The 15,690-nt window shown below is 33.3% G+C and overlaps 1 protein-coding gene across 1 annotated transcript in view; it reads right to left on the reverse strand.

Moving 5' to 3' along the window:
* Window positions 1-15,690, reverse strand: part of Ccdc39 (coiled-coil domain 39 molecular ruler complex subunit) — a 65,120-nt gene that overhangs the window by 13,379 nt on the left and 36,051 nt on the right. The window contains exons 12-14 of the mRNA XM_026382945.2: window positions 14,239-14,376; window positions 12,198-12,406; window positions 6,106-6,229 (exon numbers count right to left, since the gene is read on the reverse strand). Coding sequence (XP_026238730.2) covers window positions 6,106-6,229; window positions 12,198-12,406; window positions 14,239-14,376 — 471 coding nt within the window. The remainder of the gene's footprint in view (window positions 1-6,105; window positions 6,230-12,197; window positions 12,407-14,238; window positions 14,377-15,690) is intronic.

The raw sequence follows: 15,690 nt of genomic DNA on the forward strand, positions 1-15,690 counted from the left end.
AAAAGGAAACAATCAATTATGTGAAGAGAGAGCCCACAGAGTAAGAGAACATCTTTACTACATGCACATCAGTTATAGCATTAATTTCCAGGATATATAAAGAACTCAAAATCAATAAACAGGCTGAGGAACTGAGCAGACCCTTCTCAGAAGATATACAATCAATCAACAAATACATGAAAAAATGTTCAACTTTTCTAGTAATTAGAGAAATGAAAATCAAAACTACTCAAAGACTTCATCTCACTCCATTCAGAATGGCAATTACCAAGAATAGAAACAACAATAAGTGCTGGAGAGGAAGTGGGGGGGGGGAGATACACTCAGACATTTCTAGTAGCACTGCACATGGGTGCAACCACTATGAAAAGCAGTATGGAGATACTTCAGAAAACTTGAAATGTAACCACTATTTGACCCAGCTATTCCACTCCTCGGTCTATAACCAAAGGACTTAAAATCCGCATACTATAGTGACGCAGCCATATCAATGTTCATAGCAGCTCAATTCACCATAGCTAAACTGTGGAACCAACCTAGATGCCCTTCAATAAATGAATGGATGAAAAAACTAAGATATATATACACAATGGAATATTACTCAGCATTAAAAGAGAATAAAATTATGGCATTTGAAGGTAAATGGATGGTATTGAAGGATATCATGCTAAGCAAAGTAAGACAATCCCAAAAAATCCAAAGGCCAAATGTTCTCTGATAAGTGGATGCTGATCCATAATGGGGGAGTGGGGCATGAGAAGAATGGAGGAACTTTGATCAGGCAAAGGGGAGTGAGGGGAAGGGAGTGGAGGGAACATGGGGGCAGGAAAGATGGTGGAAAGAGATGGGCATCACTACCCTAGATACATGTATGACTGCACATGTTGGTGTGACTATATATACATCATGTACAACAAGAGAAATTAAAAGTTGTGCTGCAATTGTGTACAATGAATTGAAATGCATTCTGCTGTCATATATAACTAATTAGAACAAATTTTAAAAATAGAAACTCAGTATTAAATCAGAAGAATGTTTTTGGCCTCAAAGAGCTTCAGGAACAGTTTCTCATTTCAAATCTATTGAAGGAATAAAAGATGAACCAGATATATCCAGGGAAATAACCTCCTTTGCTTGTTTTGTCATAATTTTAAAATAACTATGTAAAAATAGGGATTATTTTGATAAATACAGCTAGAAAACATGAAGTTTATAAATTGCTAAAAACTAAAATTTCCTTTGAGTAGACATATTACAGTGAATTCCTATTAGGGTAACTATGCCACTGGGCTATATTCTGTACAGTTCAAAGAATGTCTCTGATTAAAGGGTCACAAAAACATATACACTGAAAATTTTATTTTTAGTTAAAACTAAAAATCAATATTTTAATTCAATCCCTAGATATATGTATTTAAACCAGATGTAGTCAATGAGAAAGAAAGTCTTATTAGTAATGCTTCAAGTCTTAACAGTTTCATTGGTATTTGTTGCATTATGCTTCAAAACATGAGTTACACACATTTTTGTAACAAATATAATTTTTAAAATCCACAAAGAAATGGTAAATGCTTGAGGAGACACATACACTCACCCTGATTTGAACGTTACACAATGTACACATATATGGTAACATCACCCAAAAGCCCATAGGTATGTACAATTTTTATGTGTCAAAGCTCAGAAAAAAGAAAGATAAAAGTTGCTATATATGTTATATCTAATCCCTTTAAATTGTGTCTAGAATTGACATCTATTTTTACTTGAAATATAAATAGTTTAGTGGAAGAGCTGGAATGATTCAAAACATGGATTTTAACTGTGGATTGACTACCAGTGAGTTCAGTGACATTAGTAATTCATATTTCTTCTTTAAGCTTGATTTCATTTTTCAAATGAAGGAGTTAAATCATCCTATACAAATTTCTGCTCTAATTTCATGTATACCTTGAAATTCTAAAGTTTCTTCATCTGCTTCTAAATTGAAGATTATATAATGTTTATTTTCATTTGGGGTTAGAAAAATTGGTATTTGGAATTTTTAATAGCTTTCTAACATTTCAAAGCATTTTCAAGTACCTTTAGAGTTGGACAATTTCACTAGATTATGGTCATAACTACACTTATAAAGACTAAGAGAAACTTGTAGATAAGATCTTAAAGATACCAGTTCTTCACTGGTTATTGATTATATTTTTCAGTCTGGTTTTTAAAAGTCAGATACAGTGAGATGCTACCATTGATAAAAGAAAAACAAAACCATGTATGCTCCATAGACCAAAGGCTACTACTGTAAGACCAAAAACAGGGACTCTAAGTTGAACTGTGTCTGGGAAAAAGACATGTGACCTTATTTGTAAACAGGGTCTTAGTAGATATAGTCACAATGAGGTCATTAGGGTTGGTCTTAATCTAATATAACTGATATTCCTACAAAATGAGAAACTTAAACATATACAACCAGAGGGAAGACTGCATGGAGACATAGGAAGAACACCATGTGAAGATGAAGGTACAAGCCAAGGAACACCAAAGATTGCCAGTAAACCAGAAGAGGAGAGAGGCATAGAACAGATCCCCCCTCCTAGCCCTTAGAATGAACCAATCTTGATAACACCTTCCTCTTGGACTTCTAGACTCAGGAGTATGAAACAAATTTTTGTTGTTCACAATATCTACTTTGTGGCCTTGTTATGGAAGCCCTAAGAAACTAACAAGAGGGTCAACAAAATTTTAAAGTAAAGGGCCAGATAGTAAATATTTTAATGTTTTGGGCCATTCCGCCTATGCTGAAACTACTTACCTGCCATTGTAGCAGGAAAGCAGCCATAGACGACACACAAATGAATAAGTGTATTATTGTGTCTCATAATACTAATTTACAAAACAGGCAGCAAGCAGCATTTGACTGGGGCCTGGTTTGCTGACCCCTGGCTTACAACACGCAGAAAACAGATCAGTTGCTAACACTGTAACCAAATTCCTCTTACCCAGATTTATAAACATACGAATATGCTCCACTAAGAAAGATCCTTTTGTGGAGAATTGTAAGGATAAGAAAAAGAGAAAGCTCTTGAATTGACTATATTTTAACCCTAAATCTATAAAAAAAAAAAAACCAGTGGCTCTGAAAAATGGAATCATTTTGAAAAATAAAAATTAAGTTCTAATTGGCAAATTTGTTTTTCCTAGTGAAACTGTTAAAATATTATTTTCCAAAGGTTAAAAGTTATTCTCATACAAATATAAAACAAAAAAGCACAGTTGTGTTTCCACTAGCCAAAATTCATTTGCATTGTTAGCAAAAAGAATCGTTTGTGTTACTCTCAGTTATCTACAAGTTCATATCTATCCCCATGGAAGGATAGATAAAATAATTAGTCAACATGAAGTCAAAGGTATTCACTCCTTTTCAATCAGATAATCCCTGAAGGGCCTGCTAAGAAATGCCAAGTACTTGGTGTCACCATGTAATGGTGTCATGGCACCCAGTGACTGTTTGTCTCCATTTTCATGCCATGGATAATTTTTCCTGATAAAAGTTAGACTGAATTTAGTTATGAGGCAGATATAGAAGGGCTTGACAGCCAGGGCAAGACTGTGAGTAAGGAGGTTAGAGGCAAAGTCAGAACAAAGGAGCATGGAGTGGATCTTCTAATGTGGTCAACTTCCTGGTTGATGAAAGTGATTGTGGACAAAAGTGGAGGACCCAATCAGAGAGACACTTCCGTACTCATGCTCCTAAGTGAGATCCAAGAGTAAAACACATGGACAGAGGGGGCGCCAACCAATAATAGTGTGAAGCACATGGACAGGGGAGGACATCAGAAAAGGAGGAAATTCTAGAGACCATAAAAAGAACAAGCCAAAACTCCCCCTGGATTCCTAGCTCTGGGGCCCCTTCTCTTCAGAGAAATCTATCCCTATATCTCTTTAGTCTTTGCAAAAAATCTACTTCTTGCTTGCTCTCCCTGTGTCCTGTTCTTCAATTCTTTGCTGAATAGAGACAACAACCCAGCATCCCCAAACAGTAACAGTTATAAAGAAATAAAGGCTCATTTTTTATATATGTGAGACATGTGAAGTATTGTTAGTAAAAATTTTAAACATATTATACAATAAAAAACAGAAATAACTGTGTGACAAGCTATGGATCCCAGAGAAGATGGAAGGAAAAGAAGTATGGTATCAGTCAATTGAGGGTAACTGATAGCCTCAAGTTACTTAACATGTTATATGATATTTGTCCATCAATGTCACTGTGAATAGAAGCAGAATTTTTCCTCACTAAAAATATTTTGCCTGTTTTCCTGAGTAAATGAATCAGCATCATCATAGCAATAACAATAATAATAGCTAATATTTGAGTGCCATCTTGTGCCAAACACTATCCTGAGAACTTTGCATATATTTTCTCACATACTTTTTCCAACAAAAGTAACAATATTATCATCCTCATTTTGCAAGTGAGAAAACAGGCCTTAAAGGGTCATACAACTTATTCAAGATCACTTACTTAGAGACAAAAGCAGGATATGGACAGAGGCATTCTTAACACCAGTATATGTAAGTAACTCACCGCAGCCCTTGTTGGTAGAGAAGAATAACTGCAATTGCAACATGTACCTTCTACCCACAGCTAACTAATTAGAGATTACCCCTCACACTATGAAATATGTATATTTAAAGTATGGGAGGAGGAGCATCTTGTTACTATTAGGCAGAAGTCTGATGTTATAACAAAGATTTGAGAATTAGCACTGATTTCCCATAGGTTAATTTCCAAAGGTTACAAGTTAGGCAAGCCACACTCAATGTATGTGTTAGGGGAAAACTTGAAGAAAGGCTATAGAAGTCAACTTGGTTGCTGAAGGAAATATGTAGAAGTTGAAGACAGCATCCACAGGACCATTCTCTGAAGGTGTGAATTGAGAGTACCTCTATCCATGAGTCAAAGTTACAATTTTAGTCCTTTCTTAAAGTGTACTGAGTAATTTTTAGTCCTTTCTTAAAGTGTACTGAGTAATTTCCCAAACCTTTTTATAAAGAAATTCACATCTATCCAGGGTATTTTCTACATGGAAAAGATGAATGTAGCAGTATACAGGAACAAAATTACATTCAATTCCTGATCAGTTCTGGAGTTCTCTCTTATGGATTCTTAGGTTAAGATAACCAGACAACTCTCAAACATCACAAAAGAAAAAGCAGTTTCACTGGGTGCAGTGGTGCATGCCTGAATTTCCAGCAGCTTGAGAGGCTGAGGCAGGAGGATTGAAAGTTCAAAGCCAGCCTTAGCAAGGTCCTAAGCAACTTAGTGAGATTTTTTATATATATATAATTAACTGGATGGGGATGTGGCTCAGTGATTAAGCACCCTGGTTTAAAAACAAAAGAGAGAGAGAGAGAGAGAGAGAGAGAGAGAGAGAGAGAGAGAGAGAGAGAGAGAGAGAGAGAAACAGTTTTACCTGATCTGTCTGTATCCTGTAAAGTAAGAGAGAAAGGGAGCAGCCCTCTTCCTCTCTAGACAACTGCTTACCAGGACTGCAAATGTAAACTGGAGTTTAAGATTCAGAGGTGGTATAGCTCCCACAAAATGCTAAGGTCCAGGGTATGGCATATAATAGGTGGCCATAGTGAAATAAAGCCTTAAGGTATTGAACAGTTTGTCACATGCATGCTGAAGGCACCCAGAATGATGATATATGTCTTAGAGTAAAACAGATTATGAGTCTTGACTAGATGAGGGGAAATGACACAATAAAAATGACAGCAAAAATGATGGTTAAAAAACGGTCAACTTAGAATGACCTGAACTCAAAAGAGGAAGTTAACAGTAGGCTTTGGGATCCAGAGGGCATGCTTGGATCTCAGGGATTGGTGATATATATAGAACTGCTAATGCTTCATTATCTCCATCTAGCAACTAATGTTTGGGATGTTATTAATGCATTAGCTAATGACCCTAACTAAGTAAAATAATTGCTATTGTTTCATGGAAAACATTTGCTCTTTGGGTTCACTTAAACTCAGAAGATTACTGTGAGTGAGTTAACAAAGAAAGGATACTTCTTACTCTCACATCTGTAAATCAATTAAGATTACCTTTATTACATAATAGGTCTGTGTTTTCTCCTCTTCTCCCTCAGGAGGCATCATAACAACAGTAAGAATTTCATATCTATTCTTCAGCTTATTGATTTTACTTAGTCGCTCATGAAACTCAGCGCTAATATAAAGAGAAAAAAAATAAAGGACAGTCATGAGTTCTTTCTGATGACATTTGGATTTATGTTATTATCAAACTCAAGCAAGTCAAATGTGTTCTCATTTTTTAATTTAATAATTCAGAGTTTATCTACTTGAAAGCTAACAAGTTAGCATGCCATGATTTCATGGATGCTGTCAGAAGACATGAGATTCCTGTGGCAGAAACAAAGGACTTATAAATTATTACTCATGGTACAGCAAGTAATATGTATGAGTTTCCTGTTTGCAATGGTTCCCCTTGCTTCTCCCCATTCCCCTGTCCCACAATGGGAAGGAGATGCTCAGGTGAAGGCTACCAAAACACAGTAGGTAGGTTTGTGTCATAGCTGAGGAAGTATAGGCAACCCAAATATCTTCTAACAGAAAATAAACAAGTATGCCTAACTGTTCCTCCATAGTGAAATACTACCTCTTCCTCTGAGGCTGTTTGCTATTCAAACATCTTTGAAAAGATAATCCAGAACAGGGCAGAAAATACCTCCCCTTGCAACGCATGCAGAAATATGAGAAGCTCACAGAGAATTGTCTCCTAACATTCAGATTCAAATTCTTAAATTGGTACTTTTTCCTTTTATTACAATAAATTTATATTTTATAAGCTATTTTTTAGAAGTTATTTTATAATAATACTAGTAGTTCTAATATACTCATGGAATATGGAGGGTGACTCATTTACCTGCAACAATCTCATGAAAGTTAAGACACAAAACCATGATGAAAAAAAATCTTCAACCTACCAGTTTTCTGCCCCAAGAGAAAACTGATGGAAAAATATATTTAGTTAAAGATTCTCTTATTTTTAATTGTCACTATTTTTTATGAGAAAAAAAAATTGCCCATCTTTCAGGTGATCATAAACGGAAGCTAGCCTTCAAGCTTAAGATGGCAGACTGAGCAGAAGTTTATCTGTTCTCTTTCCTGAGATGAAGAAGTTTTTTTAAGCCATAATATCTCTAGAAACAAGAAAGAAACAAATATTTTCACAAATTCATAGGAAAATGGAAAACAGATATGATAAGAGTGATAGAAAAAGACAGATGCTCATAGAAGATTACTGAGGCAGCAAAAACTATTTTCTACCTAAGAAGTCTGAATAAAACCCAAACTCAAGAATAATAAATAAAAAGAGCAAGATTGATTTGTGAGCTACCATCAATGGGTAGTTAATAAAAGGATCATTCATCGAACATCTGGGTCATTTCCCCCAACACCCTGGGTATACACAGATGTTGACAGGGATGGTCTCTACTCTGATGATGACTGACAGATTGCCACAGTAGCATATATGTTGGTGCTAGAGAGAGAAGTAAAGAGAGAACATGAAGTAATTCTGAGGTTTTACAACAGTAGAAGTAAATGAAAAATAAAGGCAGTTCTGCTTAGTAATATAATGAAGTCTACTTCATTCAAAATAAATACATTCTAATTGTTGGTAACAATGGAAGTCCTGATTCTGCCTAGTAACAATTTGTGCTCCTTAGGGGACAAACTAGCTAAAAGCCTAAAACCAGGCTCCCATTTGGTGGAGAAATCTGTTGAAGAAAGAGATCTACTTAGCTACAGATAAAACCCTTACCAACTACCTATCCCAATATCCACTAATTATTAATTAAGCATTTATTAGAAAGTATTGATAGAAAACCAAGGATCATCAGACATTCATGAAATGGTAACAGCATGAATTAAATGAACAAAGAAAAACAAATCCTGGGAGACAGATAATACATAGAATATAACTCTCAAAGTATTCTAATTAGTATTCTCTAAAATATGAAAAAATACTAGCTCCAAAAATATCTATAAAACAAAATGAACTGTTAGGAAAAGAAAGAATCAAAGAAAGAACAAGAGTTCTTGAAAATGAGTTCTCCTGTTCAATAAATATCAGTGAAGAATAAAGATTCAGGTGTGAGTTGGACAGATGGAGAAATGTGGAGGAAGCTATCCAGAGAGAAAGGGAACTAGGGAGAGAGAAAATAAGAATATTTTTAAAATTAAATAAAGTAGAAAATGAGAGAAAAGTTAAGAAACCTGGAGGACAGATCTAGGAGGTCAGCATTCACTAAGAATGAGCAAAAATTTGGGGAAAACAGAGAAAGTAGTGATGAGAAAAAAAGTTGAAGTAATAGAGAAAAATATTCTCCTGAACCAAAGAAAGATATGAATGAAATAATTAATTGAAAGAGTTCTCTAAAAGCCAAGCAAGAAAAATTTAAACACCCAGACATGAAAAGCAAGGATAAAGAGATTGTCCTAAAGCTTTCAAAGAAACCCAACAACAAAAATTAGGTTCCCTATGATGTAAATTGAATTACCCTGGAATCAGATCTCTCATAAAAACATTGTATTCTAAATTTAATCAGTGTTTTCAAGAATACATAAAAGAGGAGGGGGAAAAAAGTAGAAGTAAAAGGTGCTAAGTCTTTTCAAGAAGGGAAAGACAAACTCTCTTTTGAATTTAAAAATGACCAAAAAATAATTAGAATTTTAAATTTTCAATTAAAAGGAAGAAAAATAAAATTCATTAAATCAATAAAAGACAGGAGAGAGAGAAAGACTGAATACATGGTAATTTCTTAATATTTCTTGAAAAGTCATATGGATATAGATACAAATAAATGAAGATATGAATATCATGTGAGCCAGTAATTCCTCTCCCAGGTATTTAGCCAGGAAAAAAAAAAAGAAAGCACATGTCTATGTCAACAATACATATGTTCATAGCAGCTTTGTTTGTAATAGCTAAAAACTGGAAAGAACATGAACGTCCATTTTCATCAGGTGTATATATAAACAAATTAGAGTATCATGAAACACTACTTTTGAGAAAATAAAAAGCCAGAGTTGGCAAACCATTCTGACTGCCACCTGTTTTGTACAGCCTACATGCAAAGAATGGCTTTTACATTTTTAAATAGTTGAAAAAAAAACAAAAGAACTAAATTTTATGAAAGATGAAAACAAAATTTCATTGTTCATAAAGTTTTTTGGAATATAGCTATGCTCATTTATTTACATATTTTCTGTGACTGCTTTCACTCCACAATGGTAGAGTTGAGTTATTGAAACAAAGATGATATGGCTTGCAAAGAACTGTAACATTTACTATCTAACCCTTGCAAAAGAGTGTGCTAATCTCTGATGAAAAGGAATGTTATTAGTGATTACACACAGTACAGACGGAGTCTCAAAATAATTATGTCAAATGACAAAAGGCAGAAAACGAGTATTTACTAATGGATTCCCTTCATATAAAACTCCTGATAATGCAATCTAAAATATGTATAAAAAGCAGTTATCTTAGAAAGGCACATGGGAAGGGACTGGCGGGAGGATTTACGATGGGGCACAAAGAAACTTGTGAGGGTCATGATGTGCGGTGATGTTTTCCCAGGTATATATTTATATTGTACAGTTTAAATATGAGCTATTTATTGTAGCTCAGTTATACCTCCACAAAGTTGTCTCTTTAAAATAAAACTTCAATTAAGACAATGAAAGGCAGGAAAGACAAAAAAAAGAAAGAAAAGAAAGAAACCCATGGCAATATCAAATTTCATGGGATGCAGCTAAAATCATACTTAGAGGAAATTTAGCTTTAATACTGAAAAATAATGAACTACACATCTATTTAAAGAAGTTAGATAAAGAACATTTAAAACCCCACAAAAAATGAGAATAGTAAAGATGAGATCAGAAATTAATGAGCACTCAATAGAAAAGATCAGTAAGAACTGATTCTTTTCAAACACTGATAAAATTGATTAACTTTTTGTAAGACTTATCCCACCTAAAAATGACAAGGTACAAATAAACAATATCAAGAATATCTATACATGCTACAACTATTAAGTAATAAAATGATATTATGGACTACTGATGGCAATAATTGAAACTTTGGATGAAGTACAAAAAATATTTCTCCAGGGAAAAACACAATTTCCCAAACTAAATCAAATAGAAATACAACATCTGCATTACTCCATATGACCAATAAATAAATTTAACAAAGGACCGAAAAACTTCCCCAACAGGTAACTCCAGTGGTTTTACCAATGAGGTCTTTGAAAATTCAAAGAAGATGTAATTCTACTCTTTTACAAACTTATCCAGAATATAAATGAATAAGAAACACATAAGTCATTTTAAGAAGATAAACATAATCTTAACAACTTCACATAAAGAACCCAGCCTAATTCCATTTTAAGATTGGGAGCCATCTCGTCACAAAGTCATGAAAAGTTAATTTCTGTTTTACTATAAATTACTGTGATTTCTAAACTTGCTTGGAATGCCTAACAAAAGCAATAGAGCAAGGAGAATTGTGGGTCATTTGTATACATGAACATTGAAGTAAAACTTGCATTAAAATATCATCAAATAAAATCTAGGTACATACAAAAGATAATATGTGGCAGACATATTGAGTTTATTCCAGAAATATAAGGATGATTTAACTTTGAAAAGCTGATCAATATAAGTGAATACAGAAAAATTAATAACAAAAGACAAAGCCATTTCCATGTTAAAAATTAAAACCTCTAAGCAAAGAATAAAAATAGATGGGAGCTACCTTAATTATGGTAAAGGGTATCTCAAAACAAACAGCACTGGGACTATAGCTTACTGCCACAGCATTTCCCTACCATGCACAAGGCCTTGGGTTCAGTCTGTAGCAATAAATAAATAAATAAATAAATAACCAACCTACAGTAAGCTTTATGCTTAAGGATAAAACAACAAAAACTTTCCCTTTGAGATCAGGAACAAGATTAAAGCATGTGTAATCACCATTATTCAGCATTGGACTGAAGGTCCTAGCAAGTATAGAAAAGAAACAAAACTTATAAAAATTAGAAAGAAACAAAACAATTATTATGCAAAAATGATATAAATGAAATAGCTATAAGTATAGAATCTACAGATGAATGTTATAATTAACTCAAGTTTCAGGGAGCTTGTTGAATACTTAAAATACAGAAACTAACTGTAAAATATTGGTAAATATCAGCAACAAAAAATTAATAAAATGCTATGAAAGAAGATAATGTGGACAACAATGTAAAAAATAACATGTGACCAGGAATAATTTTATAAAAGATCTGAAAAACTCCTGCAGGAAAATTGCTTCAATAAATGTAGCTGTATACAGAAAAATTCATTATTGGATCCTTACCACAAGCCATACACAAAAATCAACCCCAAGTGGCTTAATGATCTTAATGTAAAAGCAAGAATCCAAAGAGTAAAGAATAAGCCAAAGGAAAGATAGGAAAGTGCCTAGACTTATGGCTATAACATACTCTATATCTTCTATTAAGGCCTTTTCAAGCAAATAAGAAAAAGATGAATATCAGGGTCATGAGGGAACAAGCATCACTTCCCGTGATGAACCCAGCCTATTTCCATCTTAAGATTGGGAGCCATCTCAACACAAAGTCATGAAAAGTTAATTTCTGTTTTACTATAAATTAGTGCAATTTCTAAACTTGCTTGGAATGCCTGCCCATGCCTTGAACTCACCCATGTCTGGCTTTCCCTGACCAGATAACAACACTCTCTGAAACCCTGATGGTGCCTCATAAATTCTCATGTTGGGATCTAAATTTACTTCCAGGGTGCTGACCCATTTAGACCATTAATCTACTACCTGCCTTTCTATTATGCTTGTCAAAATCCTATTATCTGTAAGTTTTCAAGACACTCCCCTTTTTTGCAACTTTTTGTGCTATAAAACTGCACTCCTAGATAGCTGGAGTACTGTTCTCTAGCCCAAGGATTTCAGGAGAGACAGTCCCGGCTGGTAGGAATTACAAGCTTGCTTTACTTTCATTTAAAATTGGAGTCGGTGGTCTTTTCTTTGCATCACGGTTTAACACACGTTTGTTTTCAAAATTCTTTAGCAGTGTTTCAAAACTGATAATTACCTTATGCTTTGCCGTTCTTGATCAACGTATCTTATTTGTGAGGCAAGCATTGTTTTATGAACCTTAATTTCTTCAGTTCGCTCATCCATAGCAGTACATAACTGCTGTTTCCTTTTTTCCAGGGAAAGAACTTCTTCTGCCTTACTGTGAAGCATTTCTCGAGTTCGTTTAACTTCAAGTTTTAGAAGATTGTCCTCTATCATCATATCCTATTAACAGCAAAATTTTCAAATATTGAAATAATTAATTTTTATATCAAAACCAAAATATCTTCCTTTTTATCGCTCTAAAAGTCAATCTTGAGAATATGCCATTTTCTAATTTGACCATTGACTAAAGACATTAACTAGGGTTAAATTTAAATTTCTCCATAGTCATGATTCTTTAATAAATAAATAAATAATGCAGGAGGGGTGGGCATGGCTATTCCAAGTCATTTTTTTAAAAAATCATTCAATTTTAAATTCTGGCTTTACAGAAAAAAAAAGGAAGAAGTTATTCCCACAATTGAAATTTAAATGTCCAGAAAAAAACATAAAATCCTATGGAAGAACATTTTTATACTCAACTAAATCTCACAATATAATATGAAAACACATTTCTATTTTAAAACAATTTAGTCATAAGTAGAGTCCTGACATAAGAGTGAATAAATTGATCAATCTCAAAAATAAAACATAGAAACAAAATATAAGATTTTTCTATTTCATAAATGTAGCTTTACAGTTGACTTTACAGTTGGAGGAGAGACTATATCCTTACTAGATCTTACATGTATAAAAATATATTCTAGATGAATGAAAAACTTAACATGAGAAATGAGATCAATGCAACTAGAAATAGCAAACATTTTTCTGATTTTTAGGGTGACAAAGAAGCTTCTAAGCATAAAAATTATAAAGAGGAAAAAATCCCACAGGTTTGATATTTAAAAAAGATTTTATGTCTGAATAAAAATTTAAAGGTAAGTAATAAAAATATAAACACAACAAAATAATATTTTCACATACAAAAATATTTCATTAAAAATTCAAATATATAAACCTCTGGTGGAAAAGTAGACAAAAAACATAAGTTAGATATCCAAAAAGAAAAATATGGAACATAATGGAAAATGTTGTAAACATTTTATTTAAACATAAATGTTTACATTTTATCCTTAAACAAAATATTTTAAAGTCTCAAATTTAAACATGTAGAATAAAACAATGAGATACCATATTTGTCTATCAAATTGGCAATGGTTTTGTAAGTTAGAATATCCAGCCTCAGTGGTAGTAAATGAAATAGAATGTTTACACACTGCTGTTGGGGAAGTATTAGTTAAAGCCTCTAGAGGGCAATTTAGCTTAAAAAATAGTTTTAAGACACCAAAGATATTTCTCTTTCCTTCCTTCCTTTTTTCCCCTCTCCCTCTCCTCTCCCTCTCTTCTCCCTCTTCTCTCCCTCTTCTCTCCCTCTCTCACAATTACACAGTTAGGGGCTGGGGTTGTGGCTCAGTGGTAGAGCACTTGCCTCGAATGCATGAGGCCCTGGGTTTGATCCTCAGCACCACATAAAAATACACAAACAAAAATAAAGATATTGTGTCCATCTACAATTAAAATTTTTTGATAATAATAATTATATAGTTAAAAATTTATCCCAAGAAACTAACTGAAAAACTGTACAATGACATATGTGCATTTTCTATTATTGTATGATACATAGTAGCCAAACATTGGAAACAAATATATCCCCAAAGTAGAAGGTACTTAAGTGAGTTATAGTAACTCATGCAATATATTTGCAGGAAGTCATCAAGAGTTGTTTTTTTAAGGAGTAGTTATTGTTTTAGGAAATTTGTATAATATATTAAAATTTATTAAATACAAAATAAAATAAAAAGCCAATTTTCTTTAAAAAACTGAAAGAAAAAATATGACTTCAACACTTTTTCTTAGGTACAGTGATCATACTTTTTTCTTCTTCACTATTTTTCCATATTTTTAAAATTTCTACATGGCTTTTAAAATGATATATGCACATAATTTTATTGTACCTGTTTTAAAGTTTTGGTTTTAATAAGTTCTTTCTCTGATCTGTCAATAAAAATATTTAGTTCATCTATTTTAGTCATGAGGGACTGTTTTTCATCACAATTTTTACTGTTTGACTTCTTGATGAAGTAAAGATCATTCTGTAAAAAAAGAAAAAGATATATGAAAGCATGTCTTAATAGACCAACATACAATAATCATGGGAGACTTCAACACACCTCTCTCACCACTGGACAGATCTTCCAAACAAAAGTTAAATAAGGAAACTATAGAACTCAATAACACAATTAACAACCTAGACTTAATTGACATATACAGACTATACCACCCAACATCAAGTAGCTACACTTTTTTCTCAGCAGCACATGGAACCTTCTCAAAAATAGACCATATACTATGTCACAGGGCAACTCTTAGACAATACAAAGGGGTAGAGATAATACCATGCATCTTATCTGATCATAATGGAATGAAACTGAAAATCAATGATAAAAGAAGAAAGGAAAAAGCAAGCATCACCTGGAGAATGAACAATAGGTTGCTGAGTGATCAATGGGTTTTAGAAGACATCAAGGAGGAAATTAAAAAATTCCTAGAGTTAAATGAAAACACAGACACAACATATCGGAATCTATGGGACACATTGAAAGCAGTTCTAAGAGGAAAATTCATTGCTTGGAGTTCATTCCTCAAAAAAAGAAAAAACCAACAAATAAATGATCTCATACTTCATCTCAAAATCCTAGAAAAAGAAGAGCAAAACAACAGCAAAAGAAGTAGAAGGCAAGAAATAATTAAAATCAGAGCTGAAATTAATGAAATTGAAACAAAAGAAACAATTGAAAAAATTGACAAAACTAAAAGCTGGTTCTTTGAAAAAATAAATAAAATTGACAGACCCTTAGCCATGCTAACGAAGAGAAGAAGAGAGAGAACCCAAATTACTAGCATACGGGATGAAAAAGACAATATCACAACAGACACTTCAGAAATACAGAAGATAATCAGAAATTACTTTGAATCCTTATACTCCAATAAAATAGAAGATAGTGAAGGCATAGATAAATTCCTTGAGTCCTATGATCTGCCCAGATTGAGCCAGGAGGATATAGACAACCTAAACAGACCAATAACAATAGAGGAAATAGAAGAAACCATCAAAAGACTACCAACTAAGAAAAGCCCAGGACCGGATGGGTATACAGCAGAGTTTTACAAAACCTTTAAAGAGGAACTAACACCAATACTTTTCAAGCTATTTCAGGAAATAGAAAAAGAGGGAGAACTTCCAAATTCATTCTACGAGGCCAACATCACCCTGATTCCGAAACCAGACAAAGACACATCAAAGAAGGAAAACTACAGACCAATATCTCTAATGAACCTTGACGCAAAAATCCTCAATAAGATTCTGGCGAATCGGATTCAAATACATATCAAAAAAATTATACATC

Source organism: Urocitellus parryii, chromosome 2 (assembly GCF_045843805.1).
Source record: "Urocitellus parryii isolate mUroPar1 chromosome 2, mUroPar1.hap1, whole genome shotgun sequence".
NCBI classification, from domain to species: domain Eukaryota; kingdom Metazoa; phylum Chordata; class Mammalia; order Rodentia; family Sciuridae; genus Urocitellus; species Urocitellus parryii.